At 45.0% G+C, this 24,680-nt stretch overlaps 1 protein-coding gene across 3 annotated transcripts; it reads right to left on the reverse strand.

The window, feature by feature from the left end:
- Positions 1-82: 82 nt before the first annotated feature.
- On the reverse strand, positions 83-24,635 carry pcmtl (l-isoaspartyl protein carboxyl methyltransferase, like). 3 transcript variants are annotated; one of them, XM_080202965.1, is made up of 9 exons: positions 24,472-24,630; positions 22,659-22,736; positions 17,907-18,011; positions 15,825-15,856; positions 8,438-8,542; positions 7,770-7,890; positions 7,380-7,465; positions 694-863; positions 83-380 (listed from the first exon to the last, which is right to left on the reverse strand). In XM_080202965.1, exons 2-9 carry the CDS (start codon positions 22,711-22,713, stop codon positions 368-370), a joined length of 687 nt encoding a protein of 228 aa, XP_080059091.1. In that variant the 5' UTR covers positions 22,714-22,736; positions 24,472-24,630; the 3' UTR covers positions 83-367. The 3 variants fall into 3 exon arrangements, with proteins under 3 accessions (XP_080059091.1, XP_080059090.1, XP_080059092.1); XM_080202964.1 differs by having other exon boundaries at positions 22,659-22,783; XM_080202966.1 differs by lacking the exon at positions 694-863 and having other exon boundaries at positions 22,659-22,783; positions 24,472-24,635.
- Between the last annotated feature and the right edge of the window lie 45 nt (positions 24,636-24,680).

Genomic DNA, 24,680 nt, shown 5'->3' on the forward strand with positions numbered 1-24,680 from the left:
GGGGATGCCAGGAGGTGTCACTAAGGAGTAAATGTTGCCAAACAACTACTAGAACTATAAACAACTATAGGAGGCACTTGAATTGAGTTGAGCAGATGTTTTATTACAGATTCCATGATCACAGTACTGCAGTGCTTCTGCTTTATTTTACATTCACACCAACAGATCCTGACCGACCCTATTAAAACTTGTTTACTGACATCCAGCAGAAAATACCCACCAATCTGCAATCCAAACCTAAGATCAAGCTTTGAAAAGGTTATATAGTGTGAGCCATGCTGATGTCTAAATATAATGTAGATCCACTACATAAGGCCAGCTCCCTCCAGATCAGTGTTGGCAAGAATGAGAATCTGTTTCACTTTGTTCACAGGTCTCTCCTGCAATATGAAAGAAACAGGATGATTGGAGGGTGGTGTCTCTGCAATGCTGACCCACCCCCCCTCCCACACATACAATCCCCCCAACACCTGTACAGGCTTACTGGCCCACCCCAAAAGCCCTGCCCCCCTCAGCCCCAACACCCAGTAGCTCACTGACACACCCAATCATTACCCAATACCTGCTTCGCTAAACAGCTCGCTGACCCACCTAATCTCTTACCCACACAACCACAATCAATCAATGTTCACCCAATTCCCATAAACACATGATCCCACTCAGTGCACATACACCCACACAGTACAAACATACCCTCTTAACTGCCTCTCCCGGTCGGTTAAGGGGACGTATATCACTCCCATTAGTGTTGTACGGGTGATGGTTCCATCCGCCTTCTTGTCAAACTGCTGCAAGGCCTGGCTTCCTCCGTTCACACCGACCGGCACAATCATTCGACCACCTGGCTTCAGCTGATGCAACAACTGAGGGACAAACAGAATGAGTACAGACTCTCAGTGCCTGTACAAGTACAGAAACAGTGCCTGCACCAAACTGAGGGACAAACAGAACGAGTACAGTGACACTGTGTGCAACAGATCTTGCCAGTTCATGATCCCATCTGCACTTCAAACCCCAAACCTTAGACTGAATCAGCTGCTGAACTTGACCTAGTCCCCCACACCTGGAAGGTCCAGGGCTCTGGGGCAACAAACAGGCTCCCCCCACCCCAAATTCACTCTCTGAGGCAATCCCAGACCCTGCTCTCCAAGACATCCCCAACCCCCTCTCACTGACTCCCTGACCCTATTCTGTGAATGCCCTCAAACCCCACTTTGAGACATCCTGACACTCCGCTCAGTGACCCAGTCCCATCCTGACTTCACTCTCCAAGACAGGCCCCGAGGCGCAGCCCTGGCCCTGCTGACCAAAACAGACTCCTGACCCCGCCTTGTGAGACAGACCCCCGAACCTGCTCACAGACAAATCCCGACTCCACTCTCTGAATAGACCCCCCAACCCTGGGTAACACAAAGATGGCGGAGGCACTAAAGCAACATTTTGCCTCTGTCTTCACAGTAGAGAATGAAGATTTTCCAAAAACTATAGATTAATGCAGAGCAACTTGGTATAATAACCATTACTTGGGAGAAGATATTGAATAAACTAATGGAATTAAATACAGATAAGTCTCCAGGATCTGATGGTCTGCACCCTGGGGTTTTAAGGAGATGGCAGCAGTGATAGTGGATGCATTGGTTGTGATAAATCAAAATTCCTTGGATTCTGGTAAGGTCCTGATGGATTGGAAACATGCTAATATGATGCCCCTATTCAAAAAGAGAGAGAGGCAAAAAGTAGAAAACTATAGGCCAGTTAGTTTGGCCTCTGTGGTAGGGAATTTGCTGGAATCAATCATTAAGGATGAGATGACTGAACATTCGAAAAGACAAAGGTCAGTCCACCATTGTCACCATGGTTTTACGAAGGGAAATTCATGCATGACACACTTGTTTGAGTTCTTTGAGGACATAACCAGCAAGGTGGATAGTGGGAAACCAACGTATGTAGTATAGCTAGACTTCCGGAAGGCATTTGACAAGGTGCCGCATAAAAGACTGATCCAGAAGATGACATCGCAGGGGACAAAAGGTAGAATACTAGATTCGATTGAAGATTGGCTAACCAACCGAAAGCAGAGGGACAGGAAAAATGGATCCTTCTCTGGCTGGCGAAATGTAACTAGCCGCAGGGGTCAGTCCTCAGACCTCAACTATTTACAATCTATATAAATGATCAACCAGCAAAGACAGAGTCTAACATAACAAAATTTGCAGATGATACTACAATAGGTAGGAAAGCAGGCAATGGAGAGAATATAAAGATTTTACAGATGGATATAGATACGCTAGGAGAATGGGCCAAAATTTGAAGGATGGAGTTTAATGTGGATAAGTGTGGGATTATCCATTTTGGCAGAAAAAATAGAAAGGCAAATTATTACCCAAATGGAGAGCAGATGCAAAATGTATCTGGGCAGAGAGATCTAGGTGTCTTTGTTCATAAATTGCAGAAAGTCAGTGCGCAGCAACACAATAAAAAAAGGCAAATGGGATATTGGCATTTATTGCAAAGGGACTGGAGTATAAAAGTAGAGAAGTGTTGTTGCAATTGTGTAGGGTATTGGTGAGACCACAGTTGAAGTAACGTGTCCAGTTTTGGTCTCCTTATTTGAGGAAGGATGTAGTGGCGTTGGAGGCAGTTCAGAGGAGGTTCACCAGGTTGTTTCTGGGGATGAAGGGATTGACCTATGAAGAGAGATTAAACAGTTTGAACTCATACTTGCTGGAGTTTAGAAGGATGAGAGGGAATCTGATCGAGGTATATAAAATTTTAAAAGGGACTGACAAAGTAAATATAGACCAAATGTTTCCTCTTATGGGGCAATCCTAGAACAAGAGATCACAAGTATGGGTTGAGAGGCGGGAGTTTTAAAACTGAGATGAGGAGGACCCTTCTCCCCAATCCCGCTCTCAGATACAGATCCTTGTGAACCCTTGCTCTCTGACACAGATCTCCCCGATCACCGCTCTCTGATACAGACTCTTCCGATCCCCTCTCTCTGATACAGCACCCCCAATCCCCGCTTTCTGATACAGACCCCCCGAACCCTGCTCTCTGATACAGACTCTTCCGATCCCCATTCTCAGACAGACCTCCCCAATCTCTACTCTCTGATACAGATCCCCCAATCCCCGCTCTCTGATGTAGACCTCCTCGGTCCCTGCTCTCTGATACAGACCCCACCCCAACCCCTACTCTCTGATACAGAAACCACCCCCCCAACCCTGCTCTCTGATACAGCCCCTTCTGACCCCCACCCTCTGATACAGACCCACCCCACCGACCCCGCTCTCTGATACAGATCCCTCCAATCTCCGCTCTCTGATACAGACACCCCCCCCAACCCCGTTCTCTGATAGACTCCCCGCGACCCCTCCTCTCCGATAGAGCGTCCCCAACCCCCGCTCTCAGACACAGACCTCCCTGACCACTCCTCTCTGATAGAGAGCCCCCAATCCCCGCTCTCTGATACAGACTCCTCTGATCCACACTCTGATACAGACCCCTACAACCCCTGCTCTCTGATACAGAGCCCCCAACCCCCACTCTCTAATACAGACCCCTCCAGACCCCAGCTCTCTCCAAGTCCCACCCCTGAACCACCTCCCCAATCCTGCTCTCTCAAATGTCCCCCAATTTCCACACTCCAGACACGGAGTCTCAACTTCATTCCGTCACTGACACTCCCCATTTTTCTCACTGTCAGGAACTTGTTCTCCGATGCACTATAAACTGAAACTGCTAGCAATTGGAAAATAACTCAGATAATGCCTTTCACACATCAAATTCACTACAGCAACATACATCACAGTCAGTGAAGCATTACTGAAGTACAGTCAATGTAGGAAGTGCAGCAGCCAGTTTTAGCAAGTGTCCTTTCACTGACATAAGGGGTCATCAACAGCGCTGTCAAGTGGCACTTACTCAGCAATAATCTTCTCACTGACTCTCAGTTTGGGTTTCGCCACGATCACTCAGCTCCTAACTTCATTGCAACCTTGGTTCAAACATGGACAAAAGACCTAATCTCCAGAGGTGAGGTAAGACTGACTGCCCTTGACTTTAAGGCAACATTTGACCCATTATAACATCAAGGAGTCCAACAAATGTGAAATCAATGAGAACTGGGGAAACCCTCCACTGGTTGGAGTCATTCCTGGCGTACAACCAACGGATCTGATCTAAGCTCTGCAGTCCTTCCACATCCAGTCAAGAATGGTGGTGGACAACTCACTGGAGGTGGCAGCTCCACAAATATGCCCATTTTCAATGATGGAGGAGCCCAGCACATCAGTGCAAAAGGTAAGGCTGAATATGCACAGCAATCTTCAGCCAGAAGTGCCAAGTGGATGATCCATCTTGGTCTCCTCCAGCGGTCCCAGCATCTCAGATACCAGTCTCCAGCCAATTCAATTCGCTCCACGTGACATCAAGAAATGGTTCGAGGTACTGGCAAAGGCAATGGGCCCTGATAACATTCAGCAATAGTACTGAAGATTTGTGCCCCAGAACTTGCCACTCCCCTAACTAAGCTCTTCCAGTACAGTTACAACACTGACATCCACCCAGCAATATGGAAAATTGCTCAAGTATATCCTGTACAAAGAAGCAGGGTAAATCCAACCTGGCCAATTACTGCCCAGTCTACTCTTGATCATCAGTAAAGTGATGGAAGGGGTCAATAACAGTGCTATCAAGCAGTCCTTGCTCAGCAATAACCTGCTCAGTGACACCCAATTGGGTTTCGCCAGGGTCACTCAGCTTCTGACCTCATTACAAACATGGACAAAAGAGCTGAATTGCAGAGATGAGGTGAGAGTGACAGCCCTTGACATCAAGGCTGCATTTGACCAGAGCCCTAGCAAAACTGGAGTCAATTGGAATAAGGGGGCAAACTCTCAGCTGGTTTGAGTCATACCTGGTACGTAGGGAGGTGGTTGTGCTTGTGGAGGGTCAGTTGTCTCAGTCCAGGACATTTCTGCTGGAATCCCTCAGGGTAGTGTCCCAATCCCAATAACTTTCAGCTGTTCCCTCTGTCATAAGGGGGGGGATGGTTGTTGATGATTGCATAATGTTCAGCACCAGTCATGACTCCTTAGATACTGAAGCTGTCCATGTTCAAATGCAACAAGATCTGGACAATACTCAGGCTTGGGCTGACAAGTGGCAAGTAACATTCAAACCACACAAATGCCAGGCAATGACCATCACCAATAAGAGACACTCTAACCACCGTCCCTTGACATTCAATGGTGTAACCGTCACTGAATCCCCCACTGTCAACATCCTTGGGGATACCATTGACTAGAAACTCAACTGGACTCACCACATAAACACAGTGGCAACAAGAGCAGGTCACAGGCTAAGAATACTGGGGTGAGTAACTCACCTCCTGACCCTTCCAAAACCTATCCACAAGGTACAAGTCAGGAGTGTGATGGAATACTCCCCATTTGCCTGGATGGGTGCAGCTCCAACAACACTCAAGAAGCTTGACACCATCCAGGACAAAGCAGCCCACTTGATTGGCACACGTCTACAAACATTCAATCCCTTCATCACTGACGCTCAGTAGCAGCCATATGTACTAGGTGCACCGCAGCAATTCACAAAAGATCCTTGGACAGCACCTCCCAAACCCCCGACCACTTCCATCTAGAAGAACAAGGGCAGCAAATGCATGGGAACACCATCACCTGCAAGTTTCCCTCCAAGCTACTCGGCACCTTGACTTGGAAATATATCACTGTTCCTTCGCAGTCGCTGGATCAAAATCCTGGAATCCCCTCCCTAACGACATTGTGAGTCAACAGCACATGGACTGCAGCGATTCAAGACGGCAGCTCACCATTATCTTATCAAGGGCAACTAGGGATGGGCAATAAATGCTGGACTGTCAGTGACGCCCATGTCCCACGAACGAATTTTAAAAAATACCTGGAAGTGCAGCGGACAATCCCACAGACAGCAATGAAACAATACTAACTGTGCAAGCTGTTTGTCATGGATGGTATTGAGCTTCTTCAGTGTTGTTAAAATCTGCCGTCACCCCAGCAACTGAAGCATATTCCACCACATTCCTGACTCTTGTTGGCAACAATCAGTGCCTAGCACTAGTGTAGCATGAATGCTAAATGCCATTTACAGGCCCGAGGCTGGACACTATCCAGATCTTATTGCATGTGGGCACAGATCATTCAGGTCAGGTTTTGGCCAAAGGCAACCCCCAGAATGTTAACAGTAGGGAATTCAGCAATGACAATGCCATTGAATGTCAACGCTTCGATCTTCTTTTGTTGGTCATGGTCATTGCCTGGCATTTGTGTGATGCGAATGTCACTTGCTACTTATCAGCCCAAGCTTGGATATTATTCAGATCTTGCTGCATTTGAACATGGACTGTTTCAGTGTCTGAAGAGTCACAAATGGTGCTGAACATTGTGCGATCATCACTGAACATCCCCACTTCTGACCTTATGATAGAAGGAAGTTCATTGATAAAGTAGCTGAAGATGTTTGGGCCAAGGACACTACCCTGAGAAAGTTCCACAGTGATGCCCTGGAATGTAGATGATTGACTTTCAACCACAACAACTATCTTCCTCTGTGCCAGATATGACTTTAACCAGTGGAGGGTTTTCCCCAGTTCTCACGGATTCCAGTTTGTTGGGCTCCTTGAGGTCAATTTTGGGTCAAATGTCACCTTGAAGTCAAGGGCGGTCAGTCTCACCTCACCTCTGGAGTTCAGGTCTTTTGTCCACGTTTGAACCAAGGACGCAATGAGGTCAAAAGCTGAGTGATCCTAGCAAGACCCAAACTGACTCAATGAGCAGGTTATAGCTGAGTAAGTGCTACCTGACAATGCTGTTGATGACCACTTATGCCAATGAAAGGGCACTTGCTAAAGAGGAAAGGTGGGAGATTGGCTCAGAATCTCATCTGACAGCTCCAGTGCTCCCCCGAGCCCTGATGCTCTCCGCCAGCCCCAGCGCACCCCCCACTCCCTCCCCAGCCCTGGCATAGGTTTTGTGCTTAAATCTCCAGAATTAGGCTTGAATGCTCAACCTTTTTGCTTGGGAAACACAGGAGCTGACCAGAGCCTTACCTGACATCTTGAATAAAGTAAATGGTACTTTTAATACATGAATTACTACAAACACAGAACACTATTTTTTCTAAGTTACACCTTCCTCAGTTGGCTTTCTTGGTATCTCTATGTTTTGTGCCTTCACGAAACTCTCCACTGGAGTCAAAACACTTTCTGTAAACAGGGGTTGAGAGGTTGATGGTGATAAATTCTCCATGCTACCTCTGGACAGTCGAGGGGCATTTCTAACACAAAGTTTGGAAGATTGCAGAAACAGAGACTTGCTTACGTCCTGAGGAACTACGGCTGCAGCTGCACCCACGTGAACGGCATCATAGGGCGCTCCGTCTGGGTATCCACGCCGACCATCTCCCACTGAAAGGAAAAGGTTTGAGAGGAGTGAATGTTGCAACTTGCTCCATGCTTCAACCCTCTCCCGCATCAGTCCCAGCACCGTTCCGAGTGGATCCAGTCAGTGAGACACCGCCTTTCATCACTCCCTCGACCTTCCTGTGACCTCTCGCCACACACAAACCTTCTCCAAAGCAATTACCTTTCCATATGCCCTGTGGATGCAACCACCTCTCTATGCATTCTCCCCCACCTCCTGCACAAAGCACCAGCCTCTCTGACCACCCCCCCCACCCCTAATAACCCATTCCCTCCCCACCTCACATACCTATCAGTGAGAGGCGGCCTGAGCTGAGCAGTGTCGAATTGTCTGACTGTATGTTGTGAACAGACTGTTCCACCAGTTCTGGAATATGGTCAATTCCAATCACTTTCCCTGTGGGACCCACCTGTGAACAGAGAGTAGGAGGGATGTCCAGTGGTAAACATAAATCTCCACAACCCCTACAATCCAGCTGCATAGCACCACATGTAATTAGCTCACACTCTCAGTTACTGATTCCAGCAGCTATCAGATTGATACTGAGCAACACTCATAACACTCATCCACCCCCTCACTCCCAACCATCCCCCCCCCAACAACTTTCCTCCCAAGCTTCCTGCACCCCCCCCCCACCCCACTTGCTCCTCTGAGATCTTAGTATATGTAATCAAAGGCATAGTGAGCACATAAACTTAGCTGTTCCTTAGCTCAGGGTCTAGTCTCCAAAGGTGGAGAAGCTGCTCAGCAATGAATTTGTCATGAGGAGCAGCTCTCCCTCCCTCACCCTGGGGAACTCAGGCAAACTAGTTCTCTTCAAAGGACTCCGCCTAGAGCAGATACAGGAGCTGCATGACAGCAAAGGTCAGTGTTCCACTCAGAGGAAGGTCAAGCTAACTATTGCTTCTCCTGACCTGTGATGGCCATTGCCCAGGTGACCAAAACTTTGCACTCACCATTCTGGCCATGCAGGCAGACAGGTAGCCACTTCCTGATCCCACATCCAGAGCATGAGCCCCTTCATATAGATGATTATTCAGACATTCCAATGCATGTGCATGCTGGAAACAGAGAGAAACACAGCAAACTCAGCAACAATCCTTACACAAAGAAACAGAGCTGGGTTACACTGGGAAAGGCACAGTATACAATTATAGAATCAGTGACTGAAGGGAGCTGGCTGTTGGTGAGGAGAGGCAACTACAGCTGCACACAGGGAGCCAGCACAGGCCGTTATCATTGACTCTCCTTCTCTGTCTCGGTGTCTGAGTATTGGAGAATTCAGCACTATCCTATCACCGCGGGGACTCTGGCTATAAGTCTGTTAATCAACATTATCCTCACCAGAGAGGCCACAGGGCTGGCACCCAAAAAATCAATAGGCAGCAGCAAGAGGTCACCAAGCTGGTACAGTGTAATGGGAACTTTATTCTGTGTCTAACCCATCCCGTACCTGCCTGGGTAATGGGTCAGTATAGATTGAGCTTTATTTTATACCTAACCCATATATATTTACCTTGGTACTATTTATTGGGGTAGCGTAGAGGGAGTTTTATTCAGTATCTAATTGGTGCTGAACCCGCCCTGCATAAAACAACTGGTCACAGAATAAAGCTTTCCTAGCTAAGAAAATAGCAGAATGTCTCTGCAACGAATTAATGACTGGAGAGTAATGGGTTAATATGTTAGAGGCCATGATGACATGAGTGATGTAACTGTGACACCAGTAGTCAGGCGACCAAGAGGGTCAGAAGCAGAACTGTCCGTCTCCTCAAAACCATGTGCTTGCTCTGAGCTCTCTGTAATTACTTCTTAATGAAGTTATACCATACTATCTCAAAAGGAAGCAAAGCCTCAAAGTCAGTAAACCAAGAAAGTGTGGCAATAGTGAAGTATTACTAAAGTCTGGCCTTTGCACCAAAAGATGGTGGCAGCGCTGGATGTCACAGTCTTGCAAACTGCCACAGATCAGTAACCCACAAATGATGACTGGTGGAGGAAGAAAATCGAATTTGCAGCAAGATGGATTGGCCCAAAAAATACGGTAGTGAAAGGGCAGTGAAGGACACAAAATGTACAAGCCACTAAATAGCCACTGCCGCTTCCAAAAGTCTTTCTAACACAGCGAACATCCACAGCAGGGACTAAGATGGCAGCTGAAGAGGCAGTCTGAAAGTAACCAAACAGCTTTGGGTTTACAGGGGAAATCTCAGAATTACCGGGTCTGTGCACTTTTATATACAGTAGGAACTGAAGATATTCTTGTACAGGAAGGCATTGAAGAACATTTGACATGATACAAAAAGATGACGGAGCCTTTTCTCTGTGGACGGCTCATTGTAGCCAGCTAGTGATATACAATGCATTTCATTCTGAGTTCAGTGGAACAAGTGTACGAATTCAGCTCTTCCTCAGCAAACACAACTGACTCTTCAAAAAAGACAACAGAGACTTCATATACTTTGGTGGTGAACTTAGCATGCAACAATCTTGGGATCTTCTCCTTCCAATGGACCTCCCATTTCTGCAACAGCCTCACTCTTAATTTCTGTCAGGAAAGGTCCAACTGAGGTCTGGAAACTCCTCTGAAGGATGATCACCGTTTTCTTCATTGCCTTCCCTTTCTTTTATTAAAGTGGTGACAATTACTTGGATAATACTTAGTGGATTTTTGTGGTTAAGAATCTATAAGGAGTTGCTACCAAAGAGGTAGTTTAATTGTGTACTTTTTTGGGAGGGGTTGTTCGGTAAAACTGTTTTATTTATATAACTTCTATCTCGTGTACTTAGGTTATTTTCTTCCAAATTTTCAAAACATTTTTAACATTCTAAAGTTATATGCTTTTGAGCTCAGTAGCTCTTCCTCTTTGTTCATACAATGAAGAAAATGTTTATGATCAGCAAGAGAGACTTTGCTTGGGGATCTGGCTTAGCAGTAATTTCAGCTGTGGTTGTAAAGGTTTCTACTGCTGAAGAATCCTACCCAGGAACTTAATTGAGATCCAGCTCTGGAGATTAATTTCCCATTGTTGAAGATGGTGTAGTCTTAACTCCTTATGTTGAGACTATCATGCCAGCAGAGCAGCCTCACGATGAAGCAACTGTGGCAATGTTTCTACACAAAGTGCATGCTAAGTGTGGTAGGGAAGCCAGGTTTTCTTCACATCTTCCGATGTCGACAGGAATTTTATCATTCTTCTTGTCTTACAGATTGGTTCCTGATTTCCTGACCGGCTCTTTCAGATTTATTAAAACCAATTCAAACTGTTCTGTCGACCATGCAGCAGTGAAGGATGCAGCAGTGAAATTTTTCATCAGGAGTTGAAAATGCTTCATCTTCTTGGTCCTTTCTCCAGTGTGTAAAAAACAGAAGGCTCCAGAGAAAATATCAGCTTGTCCTCTTGCTGTTTAACAGAGTGACTGTCCATGTCAATTCCAATCTCCCGGACTGCCTGGATCCACCACAGATCGCCTACTCCCACAACAGGTCCACGGCAGACGTCATCTCCCTGGCCCTACACTCAACTCTGGAACACCTAGATAACAAAGACACTTACGTCAGACTCCTATTTATTGACTACAGCACAGCCTTTAACACCATTATTCCTACAAAACTCATCTCCAAACTCCTCCCTCAGTGACTGAATCCTGAACTGCTTAACCCACAGACCACAATCAGAAAGGATAGGCAACAATACCTCTTCCATGATCCTCCTCAACACGGGTGCCCCACAAGACTGTGTTCTCAGCCCCTGACTATACTCCTCACAAACCTTTGACTGTGTGGCCAAACTCCCCACCAACTCAATTTTCAAGTTTGCTGATAACACCACTGTAGTGGACCAGATCTCAAACAATGACAAGAGAATCTGGTGAGCTGGTGCGGCGATAATAATCTCTTCCTCAATGTCAACAAAACAAAGGAGATTGTCATCGACTTCAGAAAGCATAGAGGAGAACATGCCCCTGTCTACATCAATGGGAACGACGTAGAAAGGGTCAAGAGCTTCAAATTTTTAGGTGTCCAGATCACCAACAACCTGTCCTGGAGCCCCCATGCTGACACTATAGTTAAGAAAGCCCAACAATGCCTCTATTTTCTCAGAAGACTAAGGAAATATCAGCTGCGACTCTCACCAACTTTTACAGATGCACCATACAAGACATTTTTTCTGGTTGTATCATAGCTTGGTATGGCTCCTGCTCTGCCCAAGACCACAAGGAACTACAAACGGTTGTGAATGTTGCCCAATCTACCATGCAAATCAGTCTCCCATGCATTGACTCTGTCTACACTTCCCGCTGCCTCGGCAAAGCAGCCAGCATAATTAACGACCCCACGTGCCCCGGACGTTCTCTCTTGCACCTTATTCTGTCAGGAAAAAGATACAAAAGTCTGAGGTCACGTGCCAACTGATTCAAGAACAGCTTCTTCCCTCTGCTGTCAGACTTTTGAATGGACTTACCCTGCATTAAGTTGATCTTTCTCTACACTCAAGCTATGACTGTAACACTACATTTTGCACTCTCTCGTTTCCTTCTCTATGAACAGTATGCTTTGACTATATAGCACGCAAGAAACAATATTTTTCACTGTACGCTAATACATGTGACAACAATAAATCAAGTCAAATGTCCTAAAGTCTTCTTTCTTATATGAGTCTTTCATTGAAAAGGTTTCACAGCCGTCACAGTCCAGTCGCCGTATAGCTCATAGCCCAGTTACCAGCAGCCACGGAAAGCTACTATTCCATTCCACCAAGGAAAAACTGAGTGATTGCAGATGTCTACAATATCCTCCAAAGAGCCAAGAACACAGCTGGAGATTAAAGCCACTTGGAAGTGTGACCTGGAGGTGGAAAGGATGGAAATGTGATAGAATCTGTAACAGTACAGAAAGTTTACATAAGTTGGAAAATGTAATGAATGACCAAGAGGCTCCAGGAGAACCAGGAACAGGATGGTCTGTGTTCTGATTATCATGCGCTTACTCTGAGGACTTTGTAAACGTCCTCAGTGGAAAATCTGAAGTTAAACTGTACTAACTCAAGTCTGTCAAAGAAAAGCGAAGTCTTATCAATGTTAGGCGAGCTAAGAAAGCAAGATTATTAGTGAAAACATACAGAAGGTCAGCTACAGCACCAAAACATGGAGCACCATCAACCCCGAGTGTCTGAAATATAACCTTATTGACTAGTCCTCTAAACATAAACAGCAGTTTTGGGTTTCTAGGTGTCCAATAATCTGGCCTGGTCCCTCCGTGCCGACGCTATAGGTAAGAAAGCCCACAATGTCTTTATTTTCTTAGGAGGCTAAGACAATTTGTCTGTTACAACTCTCACCAACTTTTACAGATGCACCATTGAAAGCATTTATTCCAATGTATCACAGCTTGGTATGGCTCCTGCTCTGACCAAGACTGCAAGAAATTACAAAGGGTTGTGAACGAAGCCCAGTCCGCCACGCAAACTAGCCTCCCATACATTGATTCTGTCTACACTTCTTGCTGTCTTGGAAAAGCAGCCAGCATTATTAAGGGCCCCACGCACTCCGGGCATACTCTCACCTTCTTCCGTTGGAAAAAAGATACAAAAGTCTGAGGTCACGTACCAAGCAACTCAAGGACAGCTTCTTCCCTGCTGCCATCAAACCTTATATTAAATTGATCCTTCCCTACACCCTAGCTATAATTGTAACGCTACATTCTGCATCCTTTCCTTCTGCATGAACGGTATGCTTTGTCTGTATAGTGTGCATGAAACAATATTTTTCACTGTATGCTAATACATGTGACAATAAATTAAATCAGAATTAAATATGGCGTCAATTGGATGCTTAGGTAAACTGTTCTGAAAAGAATCCAGGAACAGGTAGTTCAAGTCATCTACTTTGCGAAATCTATCTTTGAAAGAAACGAACTGAGGTGTAAAGCAATGGCGGTTTTTCCCAATGTGTTTGGAAACTGCGGAAAGAGACAGAAAGTAATTCTGTTTTGTAGATTGATCACCTATGTTGTATATCAATAAAATCTCATACTATCCAGCATAAAGTGCCATGTGCTTATTCAATGTGTGTTTATGTGTACCAAAGATAATTCCCCGGGAATTATAGACCAGCGAATCTTACTTCTGTTGTGGGCAAGGTTTTAGAAAAAATTATTAGGGATAGGATTTATAGTTATTTGGAGAGTAATGAAATGATTAGAGATAGTCAGCATGGTTTTGTGGAGGGTAGGTCGTGCCTTACTAACCTTACTGAGTTTCTTGAGGAAGTGACCAAAGAGGTGGATGGGGGTAAGGCAGTTGACGTGGTATATATGGACTTTAGTAAAGCGTTTGATAAGGTTCACCATGGAAGCCTTCTGCAGAAATTGCAGATGTATGGGATTGAGGGTGATTTCGGAAATTGGATTAGGAATTGGCTGGCAGATAGGAGACAGAGGGTGGTGGTTGATGGTAAGTATTCGACATGGAGTTCGGTTACGAGTGGTGTGCCTCAAGGATCTGTTTTGGGGCCACTACTGTTTGTAATTTTTATAAATGATCTGGATGAGAGTATAGCTGGGTGGATTAGTAAATTTGCTGATGACACCAAAGTCGGAGGTGTGGTTGATAGTGAGGAAGGGTGTCTTAGTCTACAGGGAGACTTGGACAAGTTGCAGAGCTGGGCCGAGAGGTGGAGGATGGAGTTTAATGCGGAAAAGTGTGAGGTAATTCACTTTGGCAGGAATAATGGATGTGTAGAGTATAGGGCTAACGGTAGGACTCTGAATAGTGTGGATGAACAGAGGGATCTAGGTGTATGTGTACATAGATCCCTGAAAGTTGGGAATCAAGTAGATAAGGTTGTTAGGAAGGCATACGGTGTCTTGGCGTTCATTGGTAGGGGGATTGAATTTAGGAGCCGCAGCGTCATGTTGCAACTGTACAAAACTCTGGTGCGTGTGCACTTGGAGTATTGTGTGCAGTTCTGGTCCCCACATTATAGGAAGGATGTGGAGGCTTTGGAGAGGGTGCAGAGGAGGTTTACCAGGATGTTGCCTGGTATGGAGGGGAGGTCCTATGAGGAGAGACTGAGGGATTTGAGGTTGTTTTCGTTAGAAAGAAGGTGGCTGCGAGGGGACCTTATTGAAACATATAAGATGATTAGAGGTTTGGATAGGGTGGACAGTGATAGCCTTTTTCCTCAGATGGAGAAAGCTAGCATGAGGGGGCACAGCTTTAAATTAAGGGGTGGTAGTTATAGGACGGATGTCGGGGGTAGGTTCTTTACCCAGAGGGTGGTGAGGGATAGGAATGCCCTGCCTGCTGCAATTGTAAATGCGTCTAGTTTGGGGGCGTTTAAGAGATCCGTGGATAGGTTTATGGATGGAAAGGGTTTGGTTTAGGTTAGAGGGTCATTGTTTTTTAACTGGTCGGCGCAACATCGTGGGCCGAAGGGCCTGTTCTGCGCTGTAATGTTCTATATAAAGAAGGAAGGAAAGCCAACTAACAATTGATGTAATACAGAAACATCATGGTGTCTGGGTTACGTGATGAAGTAATGCAACTCTCTGCTCCTGTTGGTCAAGTGGTTGTTGTACTTCTCAAATAGCTTCTTCTCACTGAGGCAGCCTCCTCACAGGACAGAAGTCCACTACATGTGGAAAAACAATGGCACAGTGGCAATGTTACTAGGCTGGTAAGCCAGGGACCACCATGGCAGTGGCTGGAATTTAAAGTCAATTAACAATCTTGAATTGTAAAGATAGTCTCAGTAATGGTGATCATGAAACTATCATCAATTGTTATAAAAATCCGTCTGGTTCGCTAATGTTCTTTAGTGAAAGAAATTTACTATCCTCACTTGACCCAACTTGTGTGTGATTCTAGATCCACAGCAATATGATTGACTCTTAACTGCACTCTGAAATGACCCAGCAAGTCACTCAGTTCAAGGTCAATTAAGGATGGGCAACAAATGCTGGCCTTGCCACCGACATCCACATCCCATGAAATATTTTTTTAAAAATAAGACTAGGGCTAAGGTGACCATTATACTCTGTGCAGTGTGGACTACAGGAATCTTGTGGCAGGCAAGCAAGTTCTGTGTACCTTGGAGTAATTCAGAAGGCAGTTTATCAACTTCATTCCTGAACATTCAGCCTTCATAGTCCCAATGTCCCTGAGCAGAAAAGCCAAGGAGCCACATACACACTGTCGCCACACTAACCTTAACTCTAATTGTTTCCTAATGCAACCATTCCCTGTGGATAACACAGGTAGCAAACAGGGGGTTTACAAATCACTCAGTAGAATCTGGCACAAGCGGAGTAGATACACAGTGGGTTTGTTCATCACTTACCATGTGGGGTGCACTAATGGTCGCCCCAAAACCTACAGAAAAAGGGAGACAAGATTACAAGATCAAGCAAAAACAAATTCCTACAGATGCAGTAACATATCATTGGTGGTACAGGCCTTGCAGAGAGACTGTATTTACACAGATACCCCAAGGAATAAAAAGTATACACAACCCAAAGAAAAAAGAATTGGAATCTGACTGTAAATATTCACAATACTCTGGCAAACTGTAGTCTGATTGTAAACAGACACAACACCCTGGCAAACTGCAGTCTGACTGTAAACATACACAACACCCTGGCAAACTGCAGTCTGATTGTAAACATACACAACACCCTGGCAAACTGCAGTCTGACTGTAAACATACACAACACCCTGACAAACTGCAGTCTGATTGTAAACATACACAAAACAGCACCCTGATTGTAAACATACACAACACCCTGGCAAACTGCAGTCTGACTGTTGGCAAACTGGAATCTGATTGTAAACATACACAGCATCCTGGCAAACTGCAGTCTGAATGTAAACACACACAACACCCTGGCAAACTGCAGTCTGACTGTAAACGGACACAACACCCTGGCAAATTGCAGTCTGATTGTTGGCAAACTGGAATCTGATTGTAAACATTCACAGCACCCTGGCAAGCTGCAGTCCAATTGTAAATGTACACAAAACTGCTGGGCAAACTGCAGTCTGATTGTAAACATACACAACACCTTGCAAATTGCAGTCTGATTGTAAACATACACAACACCTTGGCAAACTGCAGTCTGAATGTAAACATTCACAGCACCCTGGCAAACTGCAGTCTGTTGGCAAACTGGAATCTGATTGTAAACATTCACAGCACCCTGGCAAACTGCAGTCCAATTGTAAACATACACAACACCTTGGCAAACTGCAGCCTGATTGTAAACGTACACAACATCCTGGCAAACTGCGGCCTGATTGTAAACGTACACAACATCCTGGCAAACTGCAGTCTGATTCTAAACATACACCAAACAGCACCCTGATTGTAAACATACACAACACCCTGGCAAACTGCAGTCTGATTGTAAACATACACAACACCCTGGCAAACTGCAGTCTGATTGCAAACATACACAACACCCTAGCAAACTGCAGTCTGATTGTAAACATACACAACACCCTGGCAAACTGCATTCTGATTGTAAACATACACAACACCCTGGCAAACTGCATTCTGATTGTAAACATACACAACACCCTGGCAAACTGCAGTCTGATTGTAAACATACACAACACCCTGGCAAACTGCATTCTGATTGTAAACATACACAACACCCTGGCAAACTGCATTCTGATTGTAAACATACACAACACCCTGGCAAACTGCAGTCTGATTGTAAACATACACAACACCCTGGCAAACTGCAGTCTGATGTAAACATACACAACATATCTGGCAGAACAAGAACTGCAGTCTGATGATAAATATATATACAAAGCAGCCTGAGGAACAGAATTACAGCATTAGAACACAAAAATAGTTCACTGGTCAAAGTAATAGCTAAATAGGATAGCTTCAAGTTAATAGATAAGGAAGAGTTACTTAATTGGGAATTTCTGGTTGCCTGATGAAAGGGCTTACGCCTGCTGGGTTTACCCTTCCATATATGGTAACTGCCCCAATATCTCAGCCAAGGCAATGAATGCCAAGCCTTAGGGAAGGACCCCTCTCAACCCAATTCACCCAACACAAATGAGCGTTCCAGCAAGGGCCTACTGCAAGAGCGGCTCTAACCTCCCAGCAGTCTCACAGATATCATGGACGGGATCATGGCAGATATTGGTGCAGGCAAGACAAGAAAGCTGACTTTTCACCACTCTCCAAACTATCCCACCTGTGATGTTGACCCCCACTGAGTGGGCTGGAAAACCTTGGTCTACGTTTGGGGTCAGTCCCTCAACTCAAATCCTGCCCAGGTACACATTAGACCCCACCAGCACCCCTCAACAATCCCAGCATCTCCTTACCCCTCAATCTTGGGGAAAGTGGGAAGAACTAATTGGGTTTAACGAAGCAGGTACCCTGGTTGAGGAAAGGACTCACCTATAGACTGTGGGGAATCCATATAGGGACTAGAGCGGCAGTATCGTGCCCGGTCTGTAGCCATCATAACCTCAAACACCCGCGGAGTATGAATCACACCATTTTCTATAAAGATAAAAGAAACACTGTGGGTTAATGAAGATAACAGATTGGTTGCTACAGGGTCTGACGTGAGAAATCAACTTGTGCTGCAGTATTACCACAGTACTCCTCCCCACAGTCTTGAGTACTTCACAGAGACTTGGAATTACAGCCTCTCTGATCAACAGAAGGAATTTGACATCCTGCTCTCAAATTACAAACAACTGGTTAACATGCCTACACACACTGTGTTATAATCCAGGTCAGAAACTCCAAGGTGTTTTATGAAGACAGCCTAGGCCAGAAGTTCTGCAATTTGAATTTGAATTTGGTGCAGGTAAGCACAAGATGTTTCACTTCGGGTATGATTCAAATGACCCACTATGGAGCTTTTATCAAAAAAAAACTTGAATTAAGAATACAATCAACATGTAGAAAGAAATTTAGCAGTAACTTTTACCAATTACAAACAAGAAAAAAAAATGTTATTGTATAAACCTTAACAATAAAATGCACTGTTCCAGTACAAAAAACCCCCTTATGAAAATACACCTGCCCCAGGTTTAGCATAGAAAATAAGGATGCTCACATGGTTTTGCAGTTCAGCAGTACTGCTGTGAATTAGTCCTTTGGATAGAGAATTGAAACTCTGACTTCCCAACTCTGTAGCTACCAGCCCACCTCAAGGTAAAGATAGGTCCACTGCTCGCCTCTAGCTAGCAAGCCACCAACAGCAACATTTTCACTCCAGAAAAGCTAGAAAAAGTGCTTCCAAATTAGCCAGCAGAATTTCCAATATCAAGTGACACACGGAAACACTTGTTAATCTGGATTCCATATACCTTCTAACTAGCCAGCAACCAGAACTGAAAGTAAGAACTCTTGTGAGAGGAAAAAAACACCAGACGTGTCAATCAACCATCCCAGTACAAAAAGGTCAAACTCCAAGAAAGTGCAGTAGGCCCAGAGTAAAAATAAACAAACTTCATTTAAAATATTTAAGTAGCAATAGTAGGACACTTAATCAGGCAGCTTAGTGCCTGCCGATAACTGCAGCGACATGATTTAAAAATACATTTCTTAAACGCACAGTAGCATCACACCTGTGTGCGCGCGCGCGAGGGCAGGGTCAGGCAGTCAGGGTCAGTGTGTGCGCGCGGTCAGGTCAGTTGCAGGTGTCAGTGTATGTGTGCACGCTCTCAGCGGCCAGGGCCAGCATGCATTCATGTGCGGGGTGAGGGTCAGTGTGTGTGGTGTCACGATCAGTGTGTGCGTGGAGTCAGGGTCATTCTGTGGTCAGGTTCTCTACCCGCGGTCATTGTGCAATTTCTCCTTGACTGTTGTATTTTAATTGCTGTCTGTCTGCAATATCTCCCAGTTATAAGGAAGACAATGTTGCTCACTTGTGGGCCATGTGCTCACCCCACAGGTTTTGCCTGGACTGCTGAATTAATAATGTCATTTCTAATTATATTTCCTTGACTGAGGCTGTTCCTGAACCCAGCCATTTGTGTTGCAAACCTGCAAACATCCCAACCAAGGTAGGAGCTGGTAACTGTATCTAGTTTATAGTCAGAAAGTAAATACACGGCAGGGAACTGCTGCCCCATGGAATGTTCATCCTGTGTCATGCGGGAAAGCCTGGATGCTTCCACGTCCAGGACGACCACGTGGATGAACTCATGCCAGCTAACACAGCTTGAGGTCTGCATTTCAGAACTCAAGCAGTGGCTGGTGTCACTGAGGAGAATCAGTAGCAAAAGAGAATGAAATAGTAATAGCACTATGGGATTCAGTAGCTAGGGGGAACAGGCAGTGTTTCTATGGCTGTTGATATGAATTCAGGATGTTTTTTTACCTCTCTGGTGCCAGGACCAAGGACCAAGTGCTTATGGATTACTCTGGGTGTGCATGTGTTGGCAGGTGCGAAACAGCCAGAAGTCGTGGTCTCTATCAGCACCATCATGGGCAGAAAGCGGGATGAGGTCCTAAAGGCAGAGTTTAGCCAGTTAGGAGAGAGATTAATGAGAAGGACTTCAAAGGAAGTAACCTCTGAATTACTCCTGGTGCCACCTGCTCATGAGTACAAATACAGGAAGACAGAGCTGACGAATAAATGCCTGGAGAGATGATGCTGGAGGAAGGGCTTTAGCTTCCTGGGGCATTCAGATTGCTGGGGGAGGTGGGACCTATACAAACCATTCAGCTTGCATCGCAACAATGTCCTCTCAAGAGGTTTTGCTGCTCGTGCTGTTGGGGAGAGTTTAAATTAGCTCGGCAGGGAAGTGGGAAATTGACAGCAGATTCAGAAGGGAGAGAAGAAAACTTGGAAATGGAAGACAGAAAATTAGTAACCAGTATTTGGAAGACACTGAAAACAAAGGTTAGAAATTGACATGGGAGCTTGTCACAGTACGAAGTGATAGATTCTTCAACACAGAGGCTTGGGGAATAAGACAGATGAACTGAGAGCACAGATTAACACACAAGTGTACGATACAGCTTTTATTAAGGCAGAGCTGAAAGGACAGGAATGGAAGCTTAGCATTCCTGATTACAGGATTTTCAACCAAGATAGAGAGGGGACAAAAAAAGGATTGAGGTAATGGGGGGAGGGGCGGGGGTGGTGTCACAAAACTGATTAGTTTTTTCTATTCATTCGTTGGACATGGGCATCACTGGCTGTTCAGCATTTATTGCCCATCCCTAGTTGCCCTTGCGAGAGGAGTTGAGAGTCAACCACATTGCTGTGGCTCTGGAGTCACATGTATGCCAGACCAGATAAGGACAATAGATTTCCTTCCCTAAAGGGACATTAGTGAACCAGACATTTTGGCACAGATTCAATTTACAAGATAATAGCTGGAATGTGTACCTGTAAAGACCTGATTACCTGTTAAGACTCTCATTCCAACCATTATCTTGTAAATTGAGTCTGAGCCTATACGTCCCCTGTTTGTGAACCCAACTCTTCACTTACCTGATGAAGGAGCAGCACTCTGAAAGCTTGTGCTACCAAATAAGCCTGTTGGACTTTAATCTGGTGTTGTGAGACTTTTTACTGTGCCTACCTCAATCCAACACTGGCATCTCCACATCATATTTGGAAAGATACAGGTTATTCAAAACAGTCAGCACAGATTTGTTAAGGGAAGGTCATATTTAACTGATAGGATTGAATTTTTTGAGGAGGTAACTAGAATGGGTCAATGAAGCTAATGCATTTGCTGTAAACAAAATGGATTTTAGCAAGGCTTTTGATAAGATCCCACATGGCAGACTGGTCAGGAAAATAAAGTCATAGGATACCCACATGGTAGAAGGAGACCATTCAACCCATGGAGAATGCACCAACTCTCCAACAGAGCATTTTACCCAGACCCTAACCCCATAATCACACATTTTTACCCCAATAATCCCCCAAGCCTACACATCCTGGGACACAAAGGGAAAATTTCGCATGGCCAATCCACCTAATCTGCAGATTTTTGGACTATGGGAAGAAACCCACGCAGACACAGAGAGAATGTGCTAACTCCACACAGTCACCCAAGGCAGGAATTGAACCCAAATCCCTGGCACTGTGAGGCAGCAGTGGTACCCATGGGGTCCAATGCAAAATGGAAAGGTGGACTTACTTGACCTAGAGACAGAAAGCAAGGACAATATCAAAGGTCAATAAGTGCTTCTGTGACTGGAAGGTTGTTTCCAGTGATGTTCTGCAGAGCCAGATTCTAGGTCCTTTGATTTTTGCGGTACAGAACAAATGATTTGGCTTGAACATAAGGAGACATGATTAAGTTGACAGATGATAAAAAAATTAACTGTGCAATTGATGAAGAAGAAAGCTGTAAACTGCAGGAAGATATCAATGGATAAGTTCAGTGGGTGGTCCAGTAGAAATGGAGTTCAATCCAGATAAGTGTGGGGATATGCATTTGGGGACAATTACCAAGGTAAGGAAATACACAATACATGGCAAGATACTGAGAAGTATACAGCAATAGCGGAACCTCGGAGTGCACATCCAGAGATCCCTGAAAGTGGTTGAAGAGGTAAATAAAGTGATCAAGATGACATCAGGACTACCTTCATTAACCACGGCATAGAATGCAAGAACTGGGGGGTTATGTTGGTACTGCACAAAACACTAGGCCACAGCTGCAGTTCTGGTCACCACACTGTTAGAAAGACGTGGGTGCAAAGAAGATTTACAAGAATGCTGGAGAATTTTAGTAATGAGGATAGATTTGATAGGCTAAGGTTATTTTCTTTGAAACAGAGGAGGCTGAGGAAGGACCTAATTGAAGTGCCTAATATTATGAAAGGTTCTAGACAAGATGGATAATAAGATGCTATTCCCCTGGGTTGAGCATCCATAACCGGGGGAAATGGGTTAGGGTAATTAGGAGATTTAGAAGGGATTCAAGGGGAGTTCAAAGAAAATTGTTTTCACCCAGAGAGTGACTGACTGAAAATGTGGTAGGGGTATAAGCTCTCACAACATTTAAAAGGTATTTGGATTTGCACTTGAAGTCCCATAAACTACAACGCTAACAGACCAAGACTGGAAAGTGAGAATGGTTTAAATGACTAGTAGTCAGCTGACATGCTGACACCTACCATTGCCACCTCCCATGTTGTAAACTACTATGATTTTCTGTTACTCACTTTTAAGGTTCTGGACTAGCTGTGACTGCGAGGTTCCAGAGGAAGTCCACGCCATAGTCCTCACAAGCAACACTCCTACTGGAAAAATAACCGAGAGCCTCAGCATGGTCAGCATACCCCTTAAACTGAACCAAAGCACAGTGATTAGCTCCAACGTCAACTACCACTTAATCTAGAAACACACATAAGATGTCCAGAATTACATTCTCTCTCTATCTTTCTCACTCAGTGTTCACTGGTTAAATGAGTGGGCAAGAAGGTGGCACATTGACGATAATACAGGGAAATATAAAATTATTCACCTTGATAGAAATGATCGAAACAGAATTTTTTTAAAGGTGATTTGCTGGTAAATGTTGGTATTTAGAAACATCTGAATATCCTTTCACACAGATCACAGGAGGTTAACATGCAGAATGGTAATGCAAATAGTATGTTACCTCTATTGCAGAGTCATTGGAGTATAATAAGGAACTCTTACTGTAATTCTACAGAGCTTCGGCAAGGTCACATTTGCAGTACTATGTGCATTTTTGATTTCTTTATCTAAAGGAGGATATGCTACTTTAGGGGGAACGCAACAAAAGTTCATTAGATTGCTTTCTGGGATGAGAAAGCTATTGTGTGAAGAGACTGTGTAAAATGGACTTATACTCCCAGAACTCATTCTCAAAAGAATGAGAAAAGATCGTATTTAAATATACAAGATTGTGAAGGACTTAACCAGGTAGACACAGGGGAACAGTCTCAGGATAAGGGGTCAATTATTTAGGACTGAGATAAGAAACTTCTTCACTTTAGAAGTTTGTAAATATTTGCAGTTTCTACCCCCAAACGATTGCGGATACACTACTGTTGAGTACTTACGCAAGGATATTTTGGCCTTGGAGGGAGTGCAGAGGAGGTTTACTAGGCTGATACCGGAGTTGAGGGGGTTGAGCTATGAGGAGAGGCTGAATAAACTAGGCTTGTACTCGTTAGAGTTTAGAAGAATGAGGGGAGATCTCATTGAGATGTATAGGATGATGAATGGGATGGATAGGATAGAGGTGGAGAGACTCTTCCCGCTCAGAAAGGACAGTAGGACTAGGGGGGCACAGCCTCAAGATAAAGGGGGGGCGGTTTAGAACGGAGTTGAGGAAGAATTTCTTCACTCAAAGGGTGGTGAATCTCTGGAATTCTCTGCCCGTTGAGGTGGTGGAGGCTGCCTCGCTAAATATTTTTAAGACGCGGGTTGATGGGTTTTTGATAAGCGAGGGGATTAAGGGTTATGGGGAGAGGGCGGGAATGTGGAACTGAGCCACGACAGATCAGCCACGATCTTATTGAATGGCGGGGCAGGGTCGAGGGGCTGGATGGCCTACTCCTGCTCCTATTTCTTATGTTCTTATGAGTAAATTTAATGGTGAGATTGATAGGTTTTTTTTGGTCTGTGGGAGAACACAGGGAGTGGGTGGGAGAGAGTAGGGAGTTAGGGCAGATCAGCCATGATCATAATGACTGGAGGAGCTAAATGGTTCACTCCCGTTATTTCTCATCTCAATAAGCCTCTATCTTCCAGCGTCCCAGTCTCGGAGTCCTACTCTTTCTTTCTCCCTCACATTTTCTTCCTCTCTGACACACAAGAAAACACCTGTTTTCCTCTCCCACACTCACTCTTTCTCCACTTCCATCACTTGCTCTCTCATTCCCTGATTCTCCCTCACACACACTCATTTTCTTTCCATTTCTCACTCACTCACCCTCTCCCCATTTCTCCTTCTGTTTTTATTCACTCTTTCTCTCCCTATTTATCCCTCTGTTTTTCACTCACTTCCTCTCTCTGTCGTGTTCCTGATCTCCCAACAGCTTTATTTAACAGCACGAGCTTTCGGAGCGTTCTTCATTACGCACTCACTCGGCTCCATTTCAGCTCCCGGATGTAAGAGGCAGAGCGCCGTCGGAACGGAACACCGTCCTTCCGGTCCCCCCGAAGCCTGTCCCCGTCCTTCCGGTCCCCCCCGGAGCCTGTCCCCGTCCTTC

The sequence above is a fragment of the Carcharhinus amblyrhynchos genome, chromosome 14 (assembly GCF_965287045.1).
Source record: "Carcharhinus amblyrhynchos chromosome 14, sCarAmb.v2.hapA, whole genome shotgun sequence".
NCBI lineage: Eukaryota > Metazoa > Chordata > Chondrichthyes > Carcharhiniformes > Carcharhinidae > Carcharhinus > Carcharhinus amblyrhynchos.

Excerpts from the sequence above, each read along its gene's own strand:
- pcmtl (XM_080202964.1), bottom strand. The coding sequence starts at position 22,773 with ATGCTGACCATGCTGAGGCTCTCGGTTATTTTTCCAGTAGGAGTGTTG. Across the intron at positions 18,012-22,658 it reads GCTAGTCCAGAACCTTAAAA|AAAATGGTGTGATTCATACT; the intron begins GTGAGTAACAGA and ends TTATCTTTATAG. Across the intron at positions 7,466-7,769 it reads AGGCCGCCTCTCACTGATAG|TGGGAGATGGTCGGCGTGGA; the intron begins GTATGTGAGGTG and ends TTTTCCTTTCAG.